The sequence below is a fragment of the Triticum urartu genome, chromosome 5, assembly GCF_003073215.2.
Source record: "Triticum urartu cultivar G1812 chromosome 5, Tu2.1, whole genome shotgun sequence".
NCBI lineage: Eukaryota > Viridiplantae > Streptophyta > Magnoliopsida > Poales > Poaceae > Triticum > Triticum urartu.
Genome location: NC_053026.1, coordinates 49,530,764 through 49,549,602, shown reverse-complemented (window position 1 = coordinate 49,549,602; position 18,839 = coordinate 49,530,764). Strand labels below are relative to the sequence as shown.

Here is an 18,839-nt window from a genome sequence, read left to right as displayed (position 1 = left end):
AAATTTGTATCTGTTGCATAGTGTACAAAATATGTTCGAAAATTGGTTGGGCTTATTTCTCATGTCCCGGTTGGGGTGACAGCTCTGTGTTGGCCTGTTGGGTTCTTTGACTAACCAAAATAAATGTTTTCCCTTTTGACAAAAAAAATTGTTCCTTTTTTTTGTGAGTTAAGATTTCTTCTCTCCTGTAGGTTATACTGTCTGCACTAGCAGTAGCAGGTGCCGGGCACAAGGACCTTGCATCAGCTTGAGACAATTTGGCAATATTTCAGCGCAAAGCTCTTTTTACCGGAGCCGGTAACTAGGCCATCTAGTACCACATTCGTATGTCTCTGTATTCAGCAACTCCCTTCTTGTATAGCAATTTTAAGAAGTCACATCAACTGCCATGCGAGTCCCATGAAATTTTCTCCCAGAATAAATTACTACCTTTTGTGAGAGAAGTACACGCAACATGCATGCTTGGGTCCCCAATTTTTTGACCTCTCTCCCCACCCAAAACCATTCATTTTATTTCGCTTTGAAAATTTAGACGATTTATATCTTTTTAACCAAAACTCCATTTTTTTCAAATTTTATATATATTTGAAATTCTGGCAACTAGACCTTTAAAACAAGAGCAATATTGGATGGGTTTTGAACTTGTTTAAATTGTACTGTTTCGTAAATTTATTTGAAATAAATGAGATAAAATATCACATTATTTTCATTGGTATTAATATATCACTATTTTGCTAAATTTCAACATGTCACTTTTCTGAAATATTTCGTAATATTGAAGACCTTTAAAACAAATGTGGGAGCAACCAAATAGTCGAATTGCCGATGAAATAGCAGGCAGTAACTTTTGCTTTTTTTTTGCCAGAAACTTATGGGAGCTTTATTGACGAAGTAGCATGTAATTACAATCAGCCCTTAGGCTGTTAACTAGGAAAGGAGGGCAATCCTCAAGCCAGCACTCCCAAGCCTTCTTGGCACCCATATCGGCCAAAGTATTCACCTCTCTGGATACATGCCTAATCGAAAAAGAAATAAAAGACGATGACTTCTCCCGAATTTCATCTAAGATAACAAAGGCCCAAGAAGAAGAGATCAATCGGGGCAGGGTAAATGTAAACTTTTGGAATGCTTTGCTTATCTGATACAGAGTACATCAGGGGATACATATAGTGCTGGCTAGACCAACTATCGCTAGGACGTGGAGCAGATCGTGCAACGATCGTGGGCAGAGGGAGTCTGCTGACTAACACCCCCCCCCCCCCCCCCCCCCCCCCGCGCAGTGTCAGCGGCGGGCTCGACGACGTTGAGACTGGCACAAATGGCGAAGAAGGGTGCGGACGGCAGGCCTTTGGTGAAGATGTCTGCAAACTGGGCGCTAGTAGGGACGTGCAGAACGCGGACGTTGCCAAGCGCCACCTTCTCGCGAACGAAATGGATGTCAATCTCGATTTGCTTGGTCTGGCGATGCTGAACGAGATTGCATGACATGTAGACAGCCGAGGCCTTCCCACATGATCTGCGAGTTATTGATTTCGGGCTACGACGAGGAGGAGGTGTCTGAGATCGTTGAGGAGGTTCTCCCTTCGGACGATCCGGCCAGGGCAGGACTACATTCGGGGGAGAACACAGAGATGGTCCGGCGGGCCGTTCATCGGAGGACGGCGGCGTCGGCAATTAGGCCATGGAAGGGCCCCATCCCCATGGTATGTATGCCTAAACTCACCCCGTTCGATTTGGTTGGGCCAGAATCTTGGACTTTGGTCGTTGGGAGGAAGAAACGTGTCCGGGCGGCGGCCGCCGGGCACCGGTAGCGCCGGCGGAACCCACGCCGAAAATCCCGAGGATCGGGATCGGAACCGCCAGGGCTCTTTGTTTGAAATGTCTCCTGGGCGTGGACGGGCCAACGACGGCAGTTGGGCCGGCTTTGCCTGGGTATTTGGCCCAATGCAACCCGCCGAAGTGTGGGCCGGAGTCTATATGGCCCTGACTGATCCGGTCGAGCCTGTTTTGGCTTTGATCGATCATCTATCGATCGAGGCCCACAAACTACCGAAGCACGCTCTAACTCTCGGGATCGGTCGCCATGTTTGGTTATGCCACCCTGAAGATCTTTCTTTCATTCCTGTAAACATGACGGTTTAATAAAAAGCTTTGTGAGTTTGCCTAAAAAAATCGATCGATCGAGGCACCAGCCGATCATAGTGATCGTTCTTGTGCCGAGACTGCTGCTAGGGTTCGGCGGAGTGTTGCGCCGGGATTCCCTACATGCAGTGGTAGAGCTTGCCTATAACGCCCTCGATGCGGCTATATCTCCCACGTGTCGAAGCACGACTTAGAGGCATAACCGCATTGAAAGCAATGTCGCAAGTGAGGTAATCTTCGCAAACAACCCATGTAATACATAAGGGAAAAGAGATACATAGTTGGCTTACAATCGCCACTTCACACAATTACATGAATAAAGCATTACATCATCCAAATACAATCAAAGTCCGACTACGAAACCAAAATAAAAGAAGAACCCCAAAAGCGACACGGTCCCCGATCGACCCCAACTGGGCTCCACTACTGATCAACTAGAACGAAACAACACAAAGCGACAAGATCTTCATCGAGCTCCTCCTTGAGCTTGGTTGCGTCATCTGCACGAACTCATCGGCACCTGCAAGCTGGTTTTGGAAGTATCTGTGAGCCACAGGGACTCAGCAATCTCGCACCCTCGCGATCAAGACTATTTAAGCTTATGGGTAAGGTAAAAGGTATGAGGTGGAGCTGCAGCAAGCGACTAGCATATATGGTGGCTAACATACATAAATGAGAGCGAGAAGAGAAGGTAAAGCACGGTCGATAAGAGAATGATCAAAAAGTGATCCTAGAACAACCTACGTCAAGCATAACTCCAACACCGTGTTCACTTCCCGGACTCTGCCGGAAAGAGACCATCACGGTAACACACGTTGTTGATTCATTTTAATTAAGTTAAGGTTCAAGTTATCTACAACCGGACATTAACAAATTCCCATCTGCCCATAACCGCGGGCACGGCTTTCGAAAGTTCAAATCCCTGCAGGGGTGTCCCAACTTAGCCCATCACAAGCTCTCACGGTCAACGAAGGAATAGACCTCCTCCCGAGACATTCCGATCAAACTCGGTATCCCGGTACAACAAGACATTTTGACAGGGTAAAACTAAACCAGCAACACCGCCCGAATGTGCCGACAAATCCCGATAGGAGCTGCACATATCTCTTTCTCAGGGCACACCGGATCGTCCAAACTTCCGGTAGGCCAGCCCAGAGTTGCCCCTGGTGGCCATCGGCGGCTGACAAGTTGGGCCAACACTTAGAGGAGCACTGGCCCAGGGGGGTAAAATAATGATGACCCTCAGGAGCGCGACTCCCAAGGGAAAAGAAAAGGCTAGGTGGCAAATGGTAAAACCAATGTTGGGCATTGCTGGAAGAGCTTTACTTAAGGCGAACTGTCAAGGGGTTCCCATAATAGCCCAACCGCGTAAGGAACGCAAAATCTGGGAACATAGCACCGATATGACGGAAACTAGGGCGGCAAGAGTGGAACAAAACACCAGGCATAAGGCCGAGCCTTCCACCCTTTACCAAGTATATAGATGCATTAATTAAATAAGAGATATTGTGATATCCCAACAAGTAAAACATGTTCCAACAAGGAACAACATCTCCATGTTCCAACAAGGAACAAACTTCAACCTTCACCTGCAACTAACAACGCTATAAGAGGGGCTGAGCAAAGCGGTAACATAGCCAAACAACGGTTTGCTAGGACAAGGTGGGTTAGAGGCTTGGTTCAACAATATAGGAGGCATGATAAGCAAGTGGTAGGTATCGCAGCATAGGCATGGAAAAAGAGCGAGCATCTAGCGAGCAAAGATAGAAGTGATTTCGAGGGTATGATCATCTTGCCTGAGATCCCGCAAGGAAGAAGAACGAGTCCATGAAGAAGACAAACAGACGCAGACGAACGGTTCCTCACAAACGCGACGTTATCGGAACCAACCCGAAGAAGCAACACCGGAAAAGAGCAAACAACCAGTAAACAACCACCACATAGACATGGCATGATGCGCAAACAAGAATGATGCATGTCCGGTTTAAAGAGGGCATGGCATGGCAAAGTGCAACAAACAACACTACAAGTTAAGTGGAGCTCAATATGCAACGAGTTGCATATTGACGGAACACCACATGAATTATTTAGTTCTCTCTCGTTTAGGTACTCAACAATATTAAATGTTGTTAGCATGGCAAGAGAGTGAAGCAAAGTAAAACTACCTATCTAGTCAAGTTTAAATGAGGCCGGAAGCAACGAACAACAAATCCAGAAAATCCTCATATGAATATATTAGGTTTGGTACTGTTCTGCCCTAAACATTATTTTAGAGTTGTTAAACATGCAAGATGAGTACACCATGTTAACCTAGGCAAAATTCTATCCCATTTACATATAAAGTTTATTAAAATCTGAGTTACGGTTATTTAGTTATGAATTAAATCATTTTTAGCATGGCATAGGAGCAAATTTAATCAAACATCATTTTAAACATTTTAAATATGGATGAAAAAGACATATTATGAAACTAGAAGAAAAACTAAGCATATTTCATATTAAGTTTGTTTTAATCCAATGCACGGTTTGTGAGCTATTATATGCATGAACATGAGGGTCTTTTCTGCAAAACCACCGTCTCAGGAATAATAGCTAAATTCGTAGCAGCAGGAAAAAAAAATAGGACGGGCTGCATTGGGTTGAACTGAGCTGCTCACCACGGCACTTGGGCCGGCTCGGTGATGGACTAGGACGGGAGAAGGCGCAGCTGGGCCGGCAGGCGCGCGGCCCACGACGAGCAGCGAGGGGAGAAGGCGGCCCAGGCAAAGCGGCAGAGGTGGGGGTTCTTCGCGCGGGCGAGCTGGGCCTGGCGCTCTCGTGGCCCACGCGCGGTCGGCGACGAAGTCAACGGACACAGCTAGCGGGACTTGGAGTTGCGCGCGTTCCAGGAAGTCAAGGGGCGGCGGCGCTGGTGCTTCCGGCGACAAAAACGACGGGACGACCACCGGATGCGAGGCGAGGTCGTCGGGGACCGATTCCCGGCAGTGGGCGGCGGATCTGGACGAAGAGGAGCTGGGCCTTGGCGTGCGGGCGACGCTGGAATGGAGCAGAGCTTGGGGCGGCTTGGAGCTCCCGGCGACGATGGTGAGCGTGTGAAGGCGGCCGGGCCGTGGATGAAGGCCAACTCCACAGCCGCGGGTCCAAGGAGGCACGGCTCCGGCGGGCAGGGGCCGGAGACGAGGCAGGACGGGCGGCTTCCATGGCCTCCTGTTCGAACATGCAGAGCACGAGAGAGGGATGAGACAAGGTAAGAAGCAGGGAAAGAAGGAGGTAGCGCGAGGGGATTTGGCTCGGGCGTCGGTGGTCTGCTCCAGCGAGCTGGCCGATGCTCGGGCGGCTACAGGAGAGGAGCGGCGGGCAGAGGAGCTCGGGCGGCTACAGGAGAGGAGCGGCGAGCAGAGGAGCTCGGGCTCCTGCAGGACTTGGGCGGCAATGGTGGTTGGACAGGAGGGGAAAACGAGGAGAAAGGTGGAGGCTAGATTTGGATCCCGATGGGGAGAGTGGCGGCGGCGTGGGGATGGATGGGACATCTCCTAGGTTTTAGGGTTTGGTCTCAAATTAGACAAGGGGTGGACTATAAATATACATCATGGATTAGATTAGGGGCTATCTCGACCCTACGATCGTAATCGGACAATCGCGAATAAAATAGCTAGAAAGTCCAATAAGAAAACGGTGACATTTTGTAGACGTTTGGGGATGATCCGGACACAATGGTGGCGACACCCCGGGTTGGGTCCGGGACAACTTTCGGACGCGCGCGAGGGGGGTCGCAGGCTGACGAGAGAGGTTAGGTTGGACCTGGCGGTAGGTAGTGGGCTGTGTAGACGGTCTCGAGCTGAGAGAAGAGAAGAGAGGGAGGCCCGGCGACTGTTTCCGGAGACCGAAAACGTCCGACGTTAGACCGGCTACTATTGCCGCTATATTTTAACGGTTGGGCTATCAAACGGACTCCGAATGCGATGAAACTTGGCAGGCGGTCTACTGACAATAAAACAACACCGCACATCAACTTTCATCCGAGAACATTTTCTGGCCACTTATAAAATAATATTTCGGACGTGCCGCGGGCGCGTGCAAGTGTGTCTGGGCTCAGAACGGACAGCGGAGAGAACGGGGGAACCCGGACGAATGCAAGTTTTGAAAATATGATGATGCAATGCACATGATGACATGATAAGATGCAACACGCAAGCAAAAGACATGACAACGACAGCGAAAAACTGACGGACACCTGGCACATCGGTCTCGGGGCGTTACATTGCTGACTCCCGGCGGCGAGCATGGCTGGCCGGGGAGATGGCTCCCAGCCGCCTCTGCGGCTCCAGGTGCAGCAGCCGTCGTAGCTGTCGGTTGCACCATACGGCGACGACGACGCGGGGCTGCTGATGCCGGGCAGGTCCAAGCTGCGGGTCGCTCTGGCCCCGTTGGCGGGCGCGGTGCTTACGGCGGCACGGGACACAGCGAGTATGGAGCTGCCTCCGGAAGCGGCAGCCGCGGTGACTATGGCGCGGGCCGCTATGGTTTCAACGGCGGACGCGGTGGCTATATTGTTGGCCGCGGCAATGACAGTGGCTATCATGGCTATCGGGCCAGATGGAATCAGTGGAATGACGGGGCAGGAAGAGGTTTTGGCGGCAACCAGTGGCAGCGAAACTTCAACCCTCCCCCCAACGAGTTCATAGAGGGTGCCATAGGGCCTCATACGCGTGGTGGTCGGGGAGGAGATGACCGATACCCTCATACGCGTCGCCCATATGTCCCCAAGGTTTATCCTAAGCAGCCGACGATCAAACCGGCGACGACTGACGGTGGGGCGGCGATGGAGGCCGCGTCCACTGCTTCTACTTCCACGCGCTCCTCTACCTGAGGCTGTGGTGGCGGCGGTTAAGGCATTGGCGGCGGTGTCTGTTCCGGCCACGACACCTACCGATGACAGAGATGGGATGAGTGATAAAGGGAGCGACAAAGCTGATAATGTGCGGGCTAATAAGGTCGTCCGTAAGAAACAAAAGATGACCTGTTATCGTTGTGCTGTGCCAGGTCACTTTGTGATTGACTGCACGATGGTGTTATGTGACATTTGTCTAAAGCCTGGACACTCATGTGACGATTGTCCGCTGCTTTTGGTACCTAAGCCTGTGGTGACCATTTGCGGTGTCTGCAACAATAAGATTATGTTCTTTGAGACTCCACGCACGATCTCGGTGACCCCTGCTTTGGAAAGCTCAAAGTTTGGTCTGGTCAAGGTTACTCAGGGTACTTTGACAGAGGAACAGGTGTGTCAGCAGTTCAGACGGCTAGTTTCTGAGTCTTTTCACTGGTCACCTGTCAGGTTGGAGGATCAGGTTTATAGAGTGGAGTTCCCTAGGAAGGACGATCTTAATCACCCGCTGAAGTGTGGGCTCAGTAAGGTGCCTGGGAGTAAGTGTATTCTTGAGTTTGACGAATGCAAAAAACCTGAGCCTCTCGCCACGGGCAATTCCGTGGGTCGCGCAATTATCCCACATCCGATATTGGAGCAAATATTTCCACGAATAAATTGGAAATATTTTTTAAAATCGATAAAATAGCACAAAACAGACATATATTTTAAACGTCTCTTCAATCATAAGAAATATGTGATTTTTTTTGCATGGAAACATTACCCAAATCAATAGATTAAAAATAGTTAGTTGATCATTTATGTAGATTCTGATTTTCTAATTTTGTTCTGTATGAAAATGTTGCATCCCATCATATCTTTTCAATTGTATATTATCTTCAACATTTGGATAAACCCTTTGCAAGTTACAATCAAAGCAATGCAGCAGTATGAACATACAAAATGGAGGTGCTCATAAGGGTGAGTGTATATGCGACTTCGTCAATCTCAAAATGATGTGCCAGCTCAGTCTCCCGAAAATGCCCATAGGGATAGAGTGTGCGTTTGTGCGTTCATATGGATAAGTATATGTGCGTATGTACAAGCGTCTGCTTTTGTACTTTGTTACAAAAAACTACGCACGTACGAAACAGAAGTACACGCATAAAGCATGCTCAATGACACACGCAATGTGTGTGTGTGTGTTTTCTTGCTTTAATTCATTGTGATGCTCTGATAAATAATACTTTCTTCGTCCCGAAATACTTGCAAAGAAATAACAAGAAGTAAAATGTTATGGAAGTTAAAAACAATTTAAAGTTGAGATCTTCATGTGATATTTATCATTAACAGGGCAGTAATTTTGACTATACTTGGAATTTTCTAGGAAGTAAAAAAAACAACTTCTCCAACCACGAGAAGCCAATTAAACATCTATTTTCGAATGTCAATTCGGTCGTGTTGTGTAGACTACTGTTCATAGAGTTTTAAATAGTGGGCTATGTCACGGCTAATGTATTAACGTGCCAAATTGTGCTGTAGCGCGCTAAATGGAGCATGCCCCTCCAAACGTTATAGCGTGGACATAGCGTCCTATTTAAAACAAAGATCGGTCGTGTGCCCTCAAATTTGTATATATCCATTGCATGGTGTACACAATTGAAGCGGAAAATTGTGCGGATCTCCGGCCGTCCATTGTGTTTTAAAGATTGGTGTAGCACTGTGTAGTATAAAAAATAAAGCATTCTGTTCTCGGGAATACATAACTATACAACATTTAAATAGGATACGCAGGTCTCATCAAAGTCAGTTTTTGGTCAGATGACACGGCGTCTTGCATATATGTGTTATCCATTCCCTCTTTCTTTCTCTCTCAAACTAATGCATACATTTATTTCACATTTGCTAATTTAAAATCATTCATATCTCTTAAACCAAACTTCCGATTTCAAAACTTTTTATATATTTGAAGTCATGTCGCAAATATCTTTAAAATAAGACCGATTTTGGATACATTTTAAATAAGTTAAAATTCATGAAACACATTTCACATATTTCACCCGATTAAAACCTTATGAATAAAATGATTTCAATCAGTTTCACAAATTCACATTTCAGTTTTGTGTTGTTTTTCACATTCAAAACTTACATTTCACTTCTCACCGGCTTGTTTCAGATAAATCACATCTATTTCAATTGCACATTTGGAAATGACCATTTCACAAGTTGACATTTCAGTTCATATAATCGGTTTCACAAGTTGACACTCTTGAAATAAACTGTTGGACATTTTGAAATAATCGGTTTCACGAATTAACATTTTAGTTTCGTATTGTTTTCACTTTCAGAACATGAAATTCACTTTCCACGGGCTTACAAAAAGCACATGCATTTCAATTGCACATGTTTGAAATAACATGTTTCACTCTTCTGAAATAAACGGTTACACATTGGAAGTAATCAGTTTCACAAGTTAACTTTTCGGTTTCATATTATTTTTCACTTTCAGAAAATACATTTCACTTTCCACTGACTTGTTTCATAAAAAACACATATATTTCCATTGCACATTTTTTAAAAAGATGATTTTCACTTTTTTGAAATAAATTGTTACACATTTAAAAAAATGTTATGAAAAATAACTTATTTTACTCTTTTGAAATAAAAATGTTACATACTTCCAAATAATTAGTTTCTCAAGGTGTCATTTGAGTTTAATAGGTTTGTGTGAAAAGTGTTATTTTTCACATATTTCTAGTGAAATAGGTTTGTTTCAGATTTTTATAGTGAAATGTGTTTATTTCACATATGAAATGTGAAACGTCGAAAACTAAATGTGTTTGAAATGTGACCAAAATTGGTCTAGTTTTAAAGTTCTTGATGCCAGGAGACCAAATATAAAAAATAAAAATAAAAACAAGTCTATAGTTTAAAAGATATGGTTGATCTAAATTCTTTAAGAGGAAATAAAGTCTATGGATTTGTTCCGCGGGTAGAGTGGGAGAAGAAACTTGCATGTGTACCGTCCCTGACAAAAGGTGTACTTTGGAGTCCATTATGCTGCCACTGATTTGACGAAAAATAAAGATACAAGAAATATACCGGTGCTATACATATTTAGGTGGGTTATACATTTTTACGAATCTCGGAATAAGTGGATGGCCCTAGATGTACCGGCACATCACGGAAAACGCTCAAAATGACTTTGCGTGTACATAATATGTTTGGAAATTGGGTTGAGGATACACAAGGTGTTTATTTCTCATGTCTCGGTTCGGGTGACTGCTCTGTGTTGGAACTTTGACTAACCAAGAATAAAAAAATTGACAAAAAAAAAAGTTCCTTTTCATTGTAGGTTATACTCTCTGCACTGGCAGTCGCGCGTGCCGGGCACTAGGAGCTTGCAGCAGCTTGAGACAGTTTGGAGGTCATCCGTTGTTCGCTCGACGGCGAGCGCGGCGATGCTGTTGTATCGCAACAGGGCGCCACTGCTGCGCGCGGGTATCCAATGAAGTCCACTGATGGGTATACTTCTGTCCGCCTAAACCTGCATTGGAAGCAACTCCAATGAAGCGCACGCCGGGCATCCGATCCGATCCGTTCCATGCCTTCCTCGTCCACCCGTGCAAGAAACGGACCAACGCACCATCCATATAAAAGCGCACCAGAGCATTACTAGCTCCGCTGCATCCCGTTCCATGGTTCGCCATTAATGACGATGAGCAAGCCGCACGCCGCGTGCTCCCTCTTGCTAGCCCTGCTCATCGGCCTCACGCGCCCTTCGCCGTGCGCGTCCTCCCTGTACAACCCCCCGCCGCCGGACATGGCGTACCACCACGGCGGCGTGCTCGACGGCACCGTGCCGGTCTCCGTGCTCTACTACGGCGCCTTCTCGCCGCACCACAAGGCCGTCCTCGCCGACTTCCTGCTCTCGCTCTCCCCGCGCTCGCGCCCCCACGCCTTCGGCGCTCCGGCGGCCGCGTCGTCGGCGTCGGTGGCTCAGTGGTGGGAGACCGTCGACCGGTACGTGCAGAGGACCGGCAGGGAGCGGACGCGGGTGATGCTGACCAACCAGGTGTCCGACGAGGGGTGCTCGCTGGGGAAGCACCTGTCGCGGCTCCAGGTCGAGCAGCTGGCGGCGCGGCTCGGCGTCGCCCCCGGCGGCGTGGCCGTCGTGCTCACCGCCGCGGACGTAGCGGTCGACGGCTTCTGCGGGAGCTCCTGCGGGCTGCACGGCTCGCTGGCGCCCGGCGGCGCCGTGCACGTGTGGGTGGGCAACGCCGCCGTGCAGTGCCCGGGCCGGTGCGCGTGGCCGTTCCACGCCGCGGACCCTGCCGCGGCGGCGACGGCAGGGCCTGGGCGCCACAGGGGCGGGGAGACTCCGCTCCGTGCGCCCAACGGCGACGCCGGGGTGGACGGCATGGTGATCAACCTCGCGGCACTGCTGGCCGGCGCGGTGACCAACCCGTACGGGCACGGATACTTCCAGGGCGACGCCGGCGCGCCGGTGGAGGTGGGCGGCGGGTGCCCGGGAGTGTACGGGCGCGGTGCGTACCCTGGCTACCCCGGCGCGGTGAAGCTTGACACGGCCACCGGCGGCGGATACAACGTGGTGGGCAGGAACGGCAGGAGGTACCTCGTGCCGGCCCTGCTCGATCCCGCCAACTACTCCTGCCTTATCATGGCCTGATCCAATCACAAACCAAGCCGTTTAATTAACTTGTATACTTAGGCCGCGAGTTTATGCATGAGACTTCAAAAGCTTTGCTTGATAGTAGGCACCGATCTAATCGTCACGTCTAGCAGCTGCGTGATGCACGTTCGTAAGCGACTCATGTCAAAGCAGTGTAGCCCCTTAAAAAAGTTATATGCATGGATATCAATGCAGAGCAACGGTGTGATCTATACTCCTAAGGAAGCAGTTGGTAGTCTCGCTTTCAGGGTTTTTCGTCCTAAAAAAATCTACAAAATTTCGTAGGTTAACCAGGGACAACTCCCACCTTCTAGGGTTTTTTTGTCCCACCTCTCATGATTTTTTTGGTACCTCGTCCCACCTCACACTAAGCCGCCACGAACCGCAAAAACCGCCTACCTTAGCCAAATCAACAAATCTATCTCATTAATTCAATTTTCTTTAGGAAACAAATAATAGATTCTTTCCTACCTCAGCCAAATCAACGGATCTCTTCTATTAATCAATTTGCTTTAGCAAACAAATAATAAATTCTTTCCTACCTTAGCCAAATCAACGGATTTCTCCCATTAATGCAAATTGCTTTAGCAAACAAATAATAGATTCTTTCCTACCTTAGCCAAATCTACGAAATCTCTCTCATTAATGCAATTTGCTTTAGGAAACAAATAATAGATTTTCAGAAAACAAATAATCTCTAATCTCTAATAATTTCTACTCCTAATGAAGCAGTTGGTAGTCTCCTCCCACCTTCCATGGTTATTTTGGTACCTCCTCCCACCTTCGCTGTTTTTTTTCGTAGATTTTTTTCGTCCCCTCCCCTCACTTCATCGGTTTATTTTCGCGTCACCCTCTCACACAACGAAAGAAATCTAAACAGATCAGAACTTTCCATACTGGCGCAAGTTATTTAGTAATGTAGAATCAATCACGAACAATCTCTAAAGATCAAATCTAAATTAATTAACCTTACCTTAAATCACCCAATTACATTAATTAGAAAACAAATAATTGATTTTCAAAAAATCGCTCAATCACGTAAACCTTACCTTAACTCACGGATGGTAATCAATCTCCAAACAAAGGAAACAATACATCGAGGGAGCAGTAAATAAACTCCCTTTCTTATGACATGTATATGACCTTTCCTTCCCTCTACGTTGTCGAGCGTTCTTGATTCTCGAGGCCGATGCTTGGGCTGCGTCACTGGGTCGCGACGGTGCTAGAGGACGAGGACGGCGAGGCCGGGTGCCGCGGCATCGCGTTGGCCGCGACCGGTGAAGGGGGCAAAGAAGGGCGGCTTCCCTGGCCCTGGCCATGGCCGTGACCCTGGGAGTTGGTGCGGTGGAAGTGGCACTTGAAGGACACGGCGTAGGTGGCCGACGCGCAGACGCGCTTGGAAGCGGGCCCGTGGCCCGTGCCGGACGGCGCCGACGCCGACCCGGGCCACCTCCTCCGCGTATTCTTGGAGCTGTGGCTGGCCGATTTACATAAAATTAATTCCCTCAGTTGTGGTGGCAAATATAATACACATAATCCATATTGTTATGTACTAGCGTGTGTGTGTGAAATAGATGGATTATGGTCCCGTACCCAATAAGATGGATATGTGTGTGTGTTAGAGAGAGAGAGGGAGAGGGGGAGAGTGAGGAAGAGGGAGGCCGAGTGTGTGTGTGAGGAATTGATGGTAAAAAAGGTCGCCAATGTCATTTGATATATATGAGAATATTAAAAAGACCTTCTGACCAAGTCGCTCGGGCGTGCAAAGTTCGTTGAGTTCAGAGAGAATCTCGGCATCGTCGACGTGAAAGGAGCAAGCCACGACTGAGGGGGTGATTTGTTAGCATTCATTCGTGTCATAGACAGTCTAGGTGCATATTTGTTTTTCTTTTCTTGTACGTGTTCATGCCGTGCGCATGTTGCATAGCTGCGTGCGTGTGTGTAGCCCGGGTCGTGCGCTAGGTAGCCCGGGGCACTGGCCACTACCAGTTCAACATGGGATGGCACGTTGTGCGTGTTGGGAGTGCCGGAAGTATAGGATCAGCTGTTAGCTTAGTCTGCATGTAGCTCAAGTTATAAGGAATAAGGAGAAAAACAGAAAAGCCGCAGGAAGTGTGTGCGGCACAAAAATCTCTTGTCATCGTGTTTCAGTTACAGAGAGCGTGAGAGTCCATCTTCAGTGAGAGAGAGATCGCCGGCGATGACATGTAGGCGGTGGCGGAGCATCACCACTGATTCTAGGTTCCTCGGCCGCTTCCGCGCGCACCACCGCAAGCCGCCGCCCCTCGGCGCCTTCGAGTACATCCAGGGCGACCTCGTCTTCACCTCCTTGCTCGACCGTCCCGACTGCATCCCTCCCGGGCGCTTCGACCTGGGACGCTACAGCGACCACCGCGACTACAGCGTGCTCGGCTTCCGCCACGGCCGCGTCCTCGTCTTAGACCATGTGCGCAAGGACCTCGTCATGTGCGCCCCCGTCACCGGCGAGCAGCGCCGCGTGGCTGTTCCACCCGAGTTCAAGATGGGCTCCCTCAACGGGGCCGTGCTCTACGCTGCCGGCGACCCTGGCCACGTGCACGGTGAATGCCACTCCAGCCCCTTCAAGGTGGCCTTGGTATCCTTGTGCAGACATGACTATAGACCCCTCGCCAGTGTTTACTCCTTGCCTCCTCGGATACCGGGGCATGGAGCAACCTCGTCTCGACGGCGGCTCCATGTCAACTGTTTGATGCTGGTATGGATGGCTCACTCGTTGGTAAAGCACTTTACTGGTTGCTTACAACTATGGAGGCTGGCATTGTTGAGTTTGATTTGGAAGAGTAGAGTCTAGTTGTGATCAAGGGGCCACCCGTTACAGATGGTTTCCCTGGTGGTGGTACCCATCGGATCATCAGGCTGAGGATGGCGCTGTTGGCTTCGCCATGATGTCTTACCCACACTTCCAAACGTGGCAAAGGAACGTCGATGCTCATGGTGTTGCCACATGGGCGCCGTGGAAGACCGTAGATTTGCGTAACATTCTCGGGCCCCGTCCTCAGATTGGGAGAACCAGAAGGATGGCGCGATTGACACGAGGCTGGGACTATGTCAAGGGGACGGGAGGTATAATGTGCTATGTTGAGGATACTGATGTCATTTTTATACATATGGACGTCAATGTCTACATGATTCAGCTTAATTCAATGCAATCCAAGAGTATTCCTGGAAAGCGTTTTAGAAGTGCCTACCATCCATTCATGAGTTTCTATACACCAGGTAATCGCTTGTCCTTAGTCCTAATATTGTATGAGCTGCCAAATTCAGTTATGTTTCATAAATGGTTGCTCAAACATCTTAATTCTATCTCTTAAGTCACAGACAACTTAAGCCTAATCAGCAATTATCCGTTTGATAGATAGACAAACTTAATCTATAGCCATATTTTCCTTATGTTCTCATTAGCTTTCTTCATTCCTGGAAGGTCCAAATCAAATGTCAAATGGTTAAAATTGCAAAATCAAATGTCACTTAGTAACTTAATTGAGATGTTTGGAATATCAAAGCTAATTATATTCTTTTATCCCTTACTTTTTAAACTCGATAAGAACAACTTTGGTTGAATCCATACCTTAAATGATATTCCTGCCATTCCGATATCTTGGGTTTATTAGGTTTTGCTAAGACAAGACTTTGACTTGGTCGCAAAAGAAAGGCTTTGACCAAGAATTACTTCTTTACCGCATGGTTTATATGATGTAATATTGCAATTCTCAGTACACTCTTTTGAAAACAAATCAAGTGGTACCAAGTTCATGTCATAAAAAGGAGTGAATTGCAGAAAACCACCATATTTGCGCATAGGTTTGCAGAAAACACCGGTTTACGAATTTCTGTCAGAAACCACTGATTCTCGGCTTAATCTTTTGCAAAAAATACTATTTGATGACTTTGTTCGTTTTAATGACGATTATAACAGATGGAGCCCACTCTATGCTGATGTGGCGTAACGGTTCATGATAAGCGCCATTAGACAGGGTCTTTTTGACAAAAACTCCAAACCTTTCTAAAAAAATCTCAGTGCGTCCTTGATCCAGATCGGAATCCAAATCTCTCTCGTACTCCCGATGGATGTGCCGCTCCTTCTCTCTCTCGTTCTGCCGGCGGATGCCCGGGCTTGCTCGCTGGCCTCGCGGGCCTCGGACGCCACCAAGAACGCCTCGCCGAGCAGCAGCAGCTCCACCGTGCCTCCTCTGCGCCGGCCAAGCCACGAGCAGCAGCAGCTCCACCTGCTACTGTTGACGCCATGCTCGACCTGCCCAAGCCCGACGATGACACCGCCCTACGCCCGCGCACACCGGTCGCCGCCGCCTTGCCGAGAGGGCTCGCCCTCGTGTGCGCCGACCTGCTGCACCGCACCTCGCCGAGAGGCTCGTCCTCGCGTGCGCTCCTCCTACCGGTCGCGGGAACTGCTAGACCTGCCACGGCGGCATCCTGCGCTCCTCCTACGGCGAGTCCCCCCACTGGCCTCCTCCTACCGGCTGCAGGGCTGCCAGACCACGGCGGCGTCCGCCCCCTCCCCCCGCGAAGCGCAGACCTGCTCGTCGCCGGTGACCTGTTCGCCTTCGTAGCAGGCGTCGCGGCGCACGGGCGTACGTAGTTCTCCATGCCCAGCCTGGTGCTCGACCTCGACGCCGGCGAGGTCCATCTGCCGGCTTGGCCGCCGCCCCAAGCCGGCGACGAGAGCCCATGGGAGCCGTGCTGCAGGTTCTGTGCACGGGGTTTAATTGCGTTTTTGCTTTATGATTGAGGGGTATCTATGTAAAATTTCAGGGACTAGTTTGTAATATTAGATCAAACGCCGTCTAACCTGAGCCGTTATGCCACGACGTCAAATGTGCGCCCCACATGTCCTAATTGAGGTTAAAATGCCCAAAGGGACAGGTTAGTGTTTTCTGTAAAAAAATTAGGCTGAGAATCAGTGGTTTCTGGCAGAAATTTGTAAACCGGTGTTTTCTGCAAATCTAGCTGTCAATGTGATGATTTTCTGTAATTCACTCCATAAAAAGGCATATTAACAAAGTAATTCTTCATCAAAGCCTCATCTTAATGAAACCTAATACGTGAGAATATAGTATTTATTTTTTGTCACTTGTAGACCCTCTTGCAAGTGACTAGTACTCCCTCTGTCCGTGTTTATTAGGCCTGCTAACCGAAAACTCTGGGACCATGATGGGAAGGGAAACTAGAGTATAAGCTTGTTTGTTGCTAATTAATTAGCTTGCATTGCATAACAATATCTGCCTGTGCAGTGAAGCCGAACGTGGCGCGCACGCCTTGCACCTTTCTATGCCCCCATCGCTAACTAATTCCGTTGCATGCAGCACTTCCCTAATTTCGTCACAAAAAAAGTACTTCCTAATTAATTTCATTGCACGTGGCCTAGCAAACTTGAACGTCGTTGGTTGCCCCGCTGACCCAATAAACACTATGGATGGACTATATTGGTAGCACACAAAATAAATTGCATTTCTTGGCTCTAATCATGCTCCAATTATTTAAAACTGCATACCTAAAGTCACATTTGTTGCTAAAGTTTATTAGTTTGGTGTTCTAATTGTGTTGGTTGACAACTTGACATGACTAAGGACAAGTTTACATGAGATAAATTCTGTACCATGTCTTGGTTTTTCTTATTGGCTAAGTGTACTGTTTCTAGATATTCCTTGTTAGTATAAAAATGAGCTATAAATCATCTATAAAATGTGAGTTACAAAAGTGAGTTCTTTCGCTCAAGTGGTGTTTCTAGCTATCCATCTGTCTTTTCCTTGGAACTATTTTTAATTGGCTGACTTCTTGTGTCTCCAGGCACAGCCATTGCTGGTGGATATAATGAAGCTGGGAATGGCTGACTGGTTTGATGTGTGGATGGCGACGGTGTCAGGTGCTCGGAGAGGAGCCGAGGAGTGCGCTGGTTCAGGAGCGAGCTCTTCTCGCTCGGGCTCCGATCCAGAACGGGCAGGAAGGCAGAGGAGGGTTGGATCGAGGGGAGACCTCGGGTGGAGTCCGGTTGGTGGGATTGGATCGGGGGAATGAGGGGATCCCAAGGAAGAAAGGTAGGTGGGCTACGACGGCGTGGGGATTGGACCAGATCCCTAGAAATTAGGGTTGCTGGTTAAATAGTGAGTGGGTTAGGTTAGGGGCTAAACGGATCCTCCGATTTAGATCGGACGCTCGAGATAAATAGGCTAGGGAGACCAAAAAGAAAAACGGAGGTATTTTGTAGATGTTTGGGGATGAACCGGATACAACGGTGACGACTGCCCGGGTCGGGTTCGGGACAGCTTTCGGACGCGCACGTGAGGGGGTCGATGCACTGTGCAAGGAGGGGTTTCAGGGCCTGGCGGTTGATAGCGGACTGTGCAGAAAGCTTTGGGCTGAGAGAAGAGAAGAGAGAGAGACCCGGCGACTGTTTTCGGAGACCGAAAACGTCCGATGTTTGGCCAGCTATATTGCCGCTATAGTTTAATGGTTGGGCTATCAAACGGACTCTGAATGCGATGAAACTTGGCAGGCGGTCTACTGACAACATAACAACACCGCATGCCAACTTTCAACCTATTTCGAGAACATTTTCCGGCCACTTATAAAATAATATTTCTGACATGCCGCGGGCGCGTGCAAGTGTGGTTGGGCTCAGAACGGACAACGGGGAGAATGGGGAGACACGAACAAATGCAAGTTTTGAAAACATGATGATACAATGCACATGATGACATGACAAGATGCAACACGCAAGCGAATGACATGACAACGACAGCGAATAACTGAAAGACACCTGGCGCAACGGTCTCGGGACGTCACATAAGTCACAGACAATTTAAGCCTAATCAGCAATTATCCCTTTGATACATAGACAAACTTAATCTATAGCCATATTTTCCTTATGTTCTCATTAGCTATCTTCATTCCTGGAAAATCCAAATCAAATGTCAAATGGTTAAAATTGCAAAATCAAATGTCACTTAGGAACTTAATTGAGATGTTTGGAATATCAAAGCTAATTATATTCTTTTATCCCTTACTTTTTAAACTTGATAATAACAACTTCGGTTGAATCCATACCTTCTTAAATGATATTCCTGCCATTCCGATATCTTGGGC

The 18,839-nt window shown here is 48.1% G+C and overlaps 1 protein-coding gene across 1 annotated transcript; it reads left to right on the top strand.

The window, feature by feature from the left end:
• Positions 1–10,625: 10,625 nt before the first annotated feature.
• On the top strand, positions 10,626–11,920 carry LOC125555613 (protein PHOSPHATE-INDUCED 1 homolog). The gene has a single exon (XM_048718512.1). It carries the CDS (start codon positions 10,719–10,721, stop codon positions 11,694–11,696), a length of 978 nt encoding a protein of 325 aa, XP_048574469.1. The 5' UTR covers positions 10,626–10,718; the 3' UTR covers positions 11,697–11,920.
• The last annotated feature ends 6,919 nt before the right edge of the window (positions 11,921–18,839 follow it).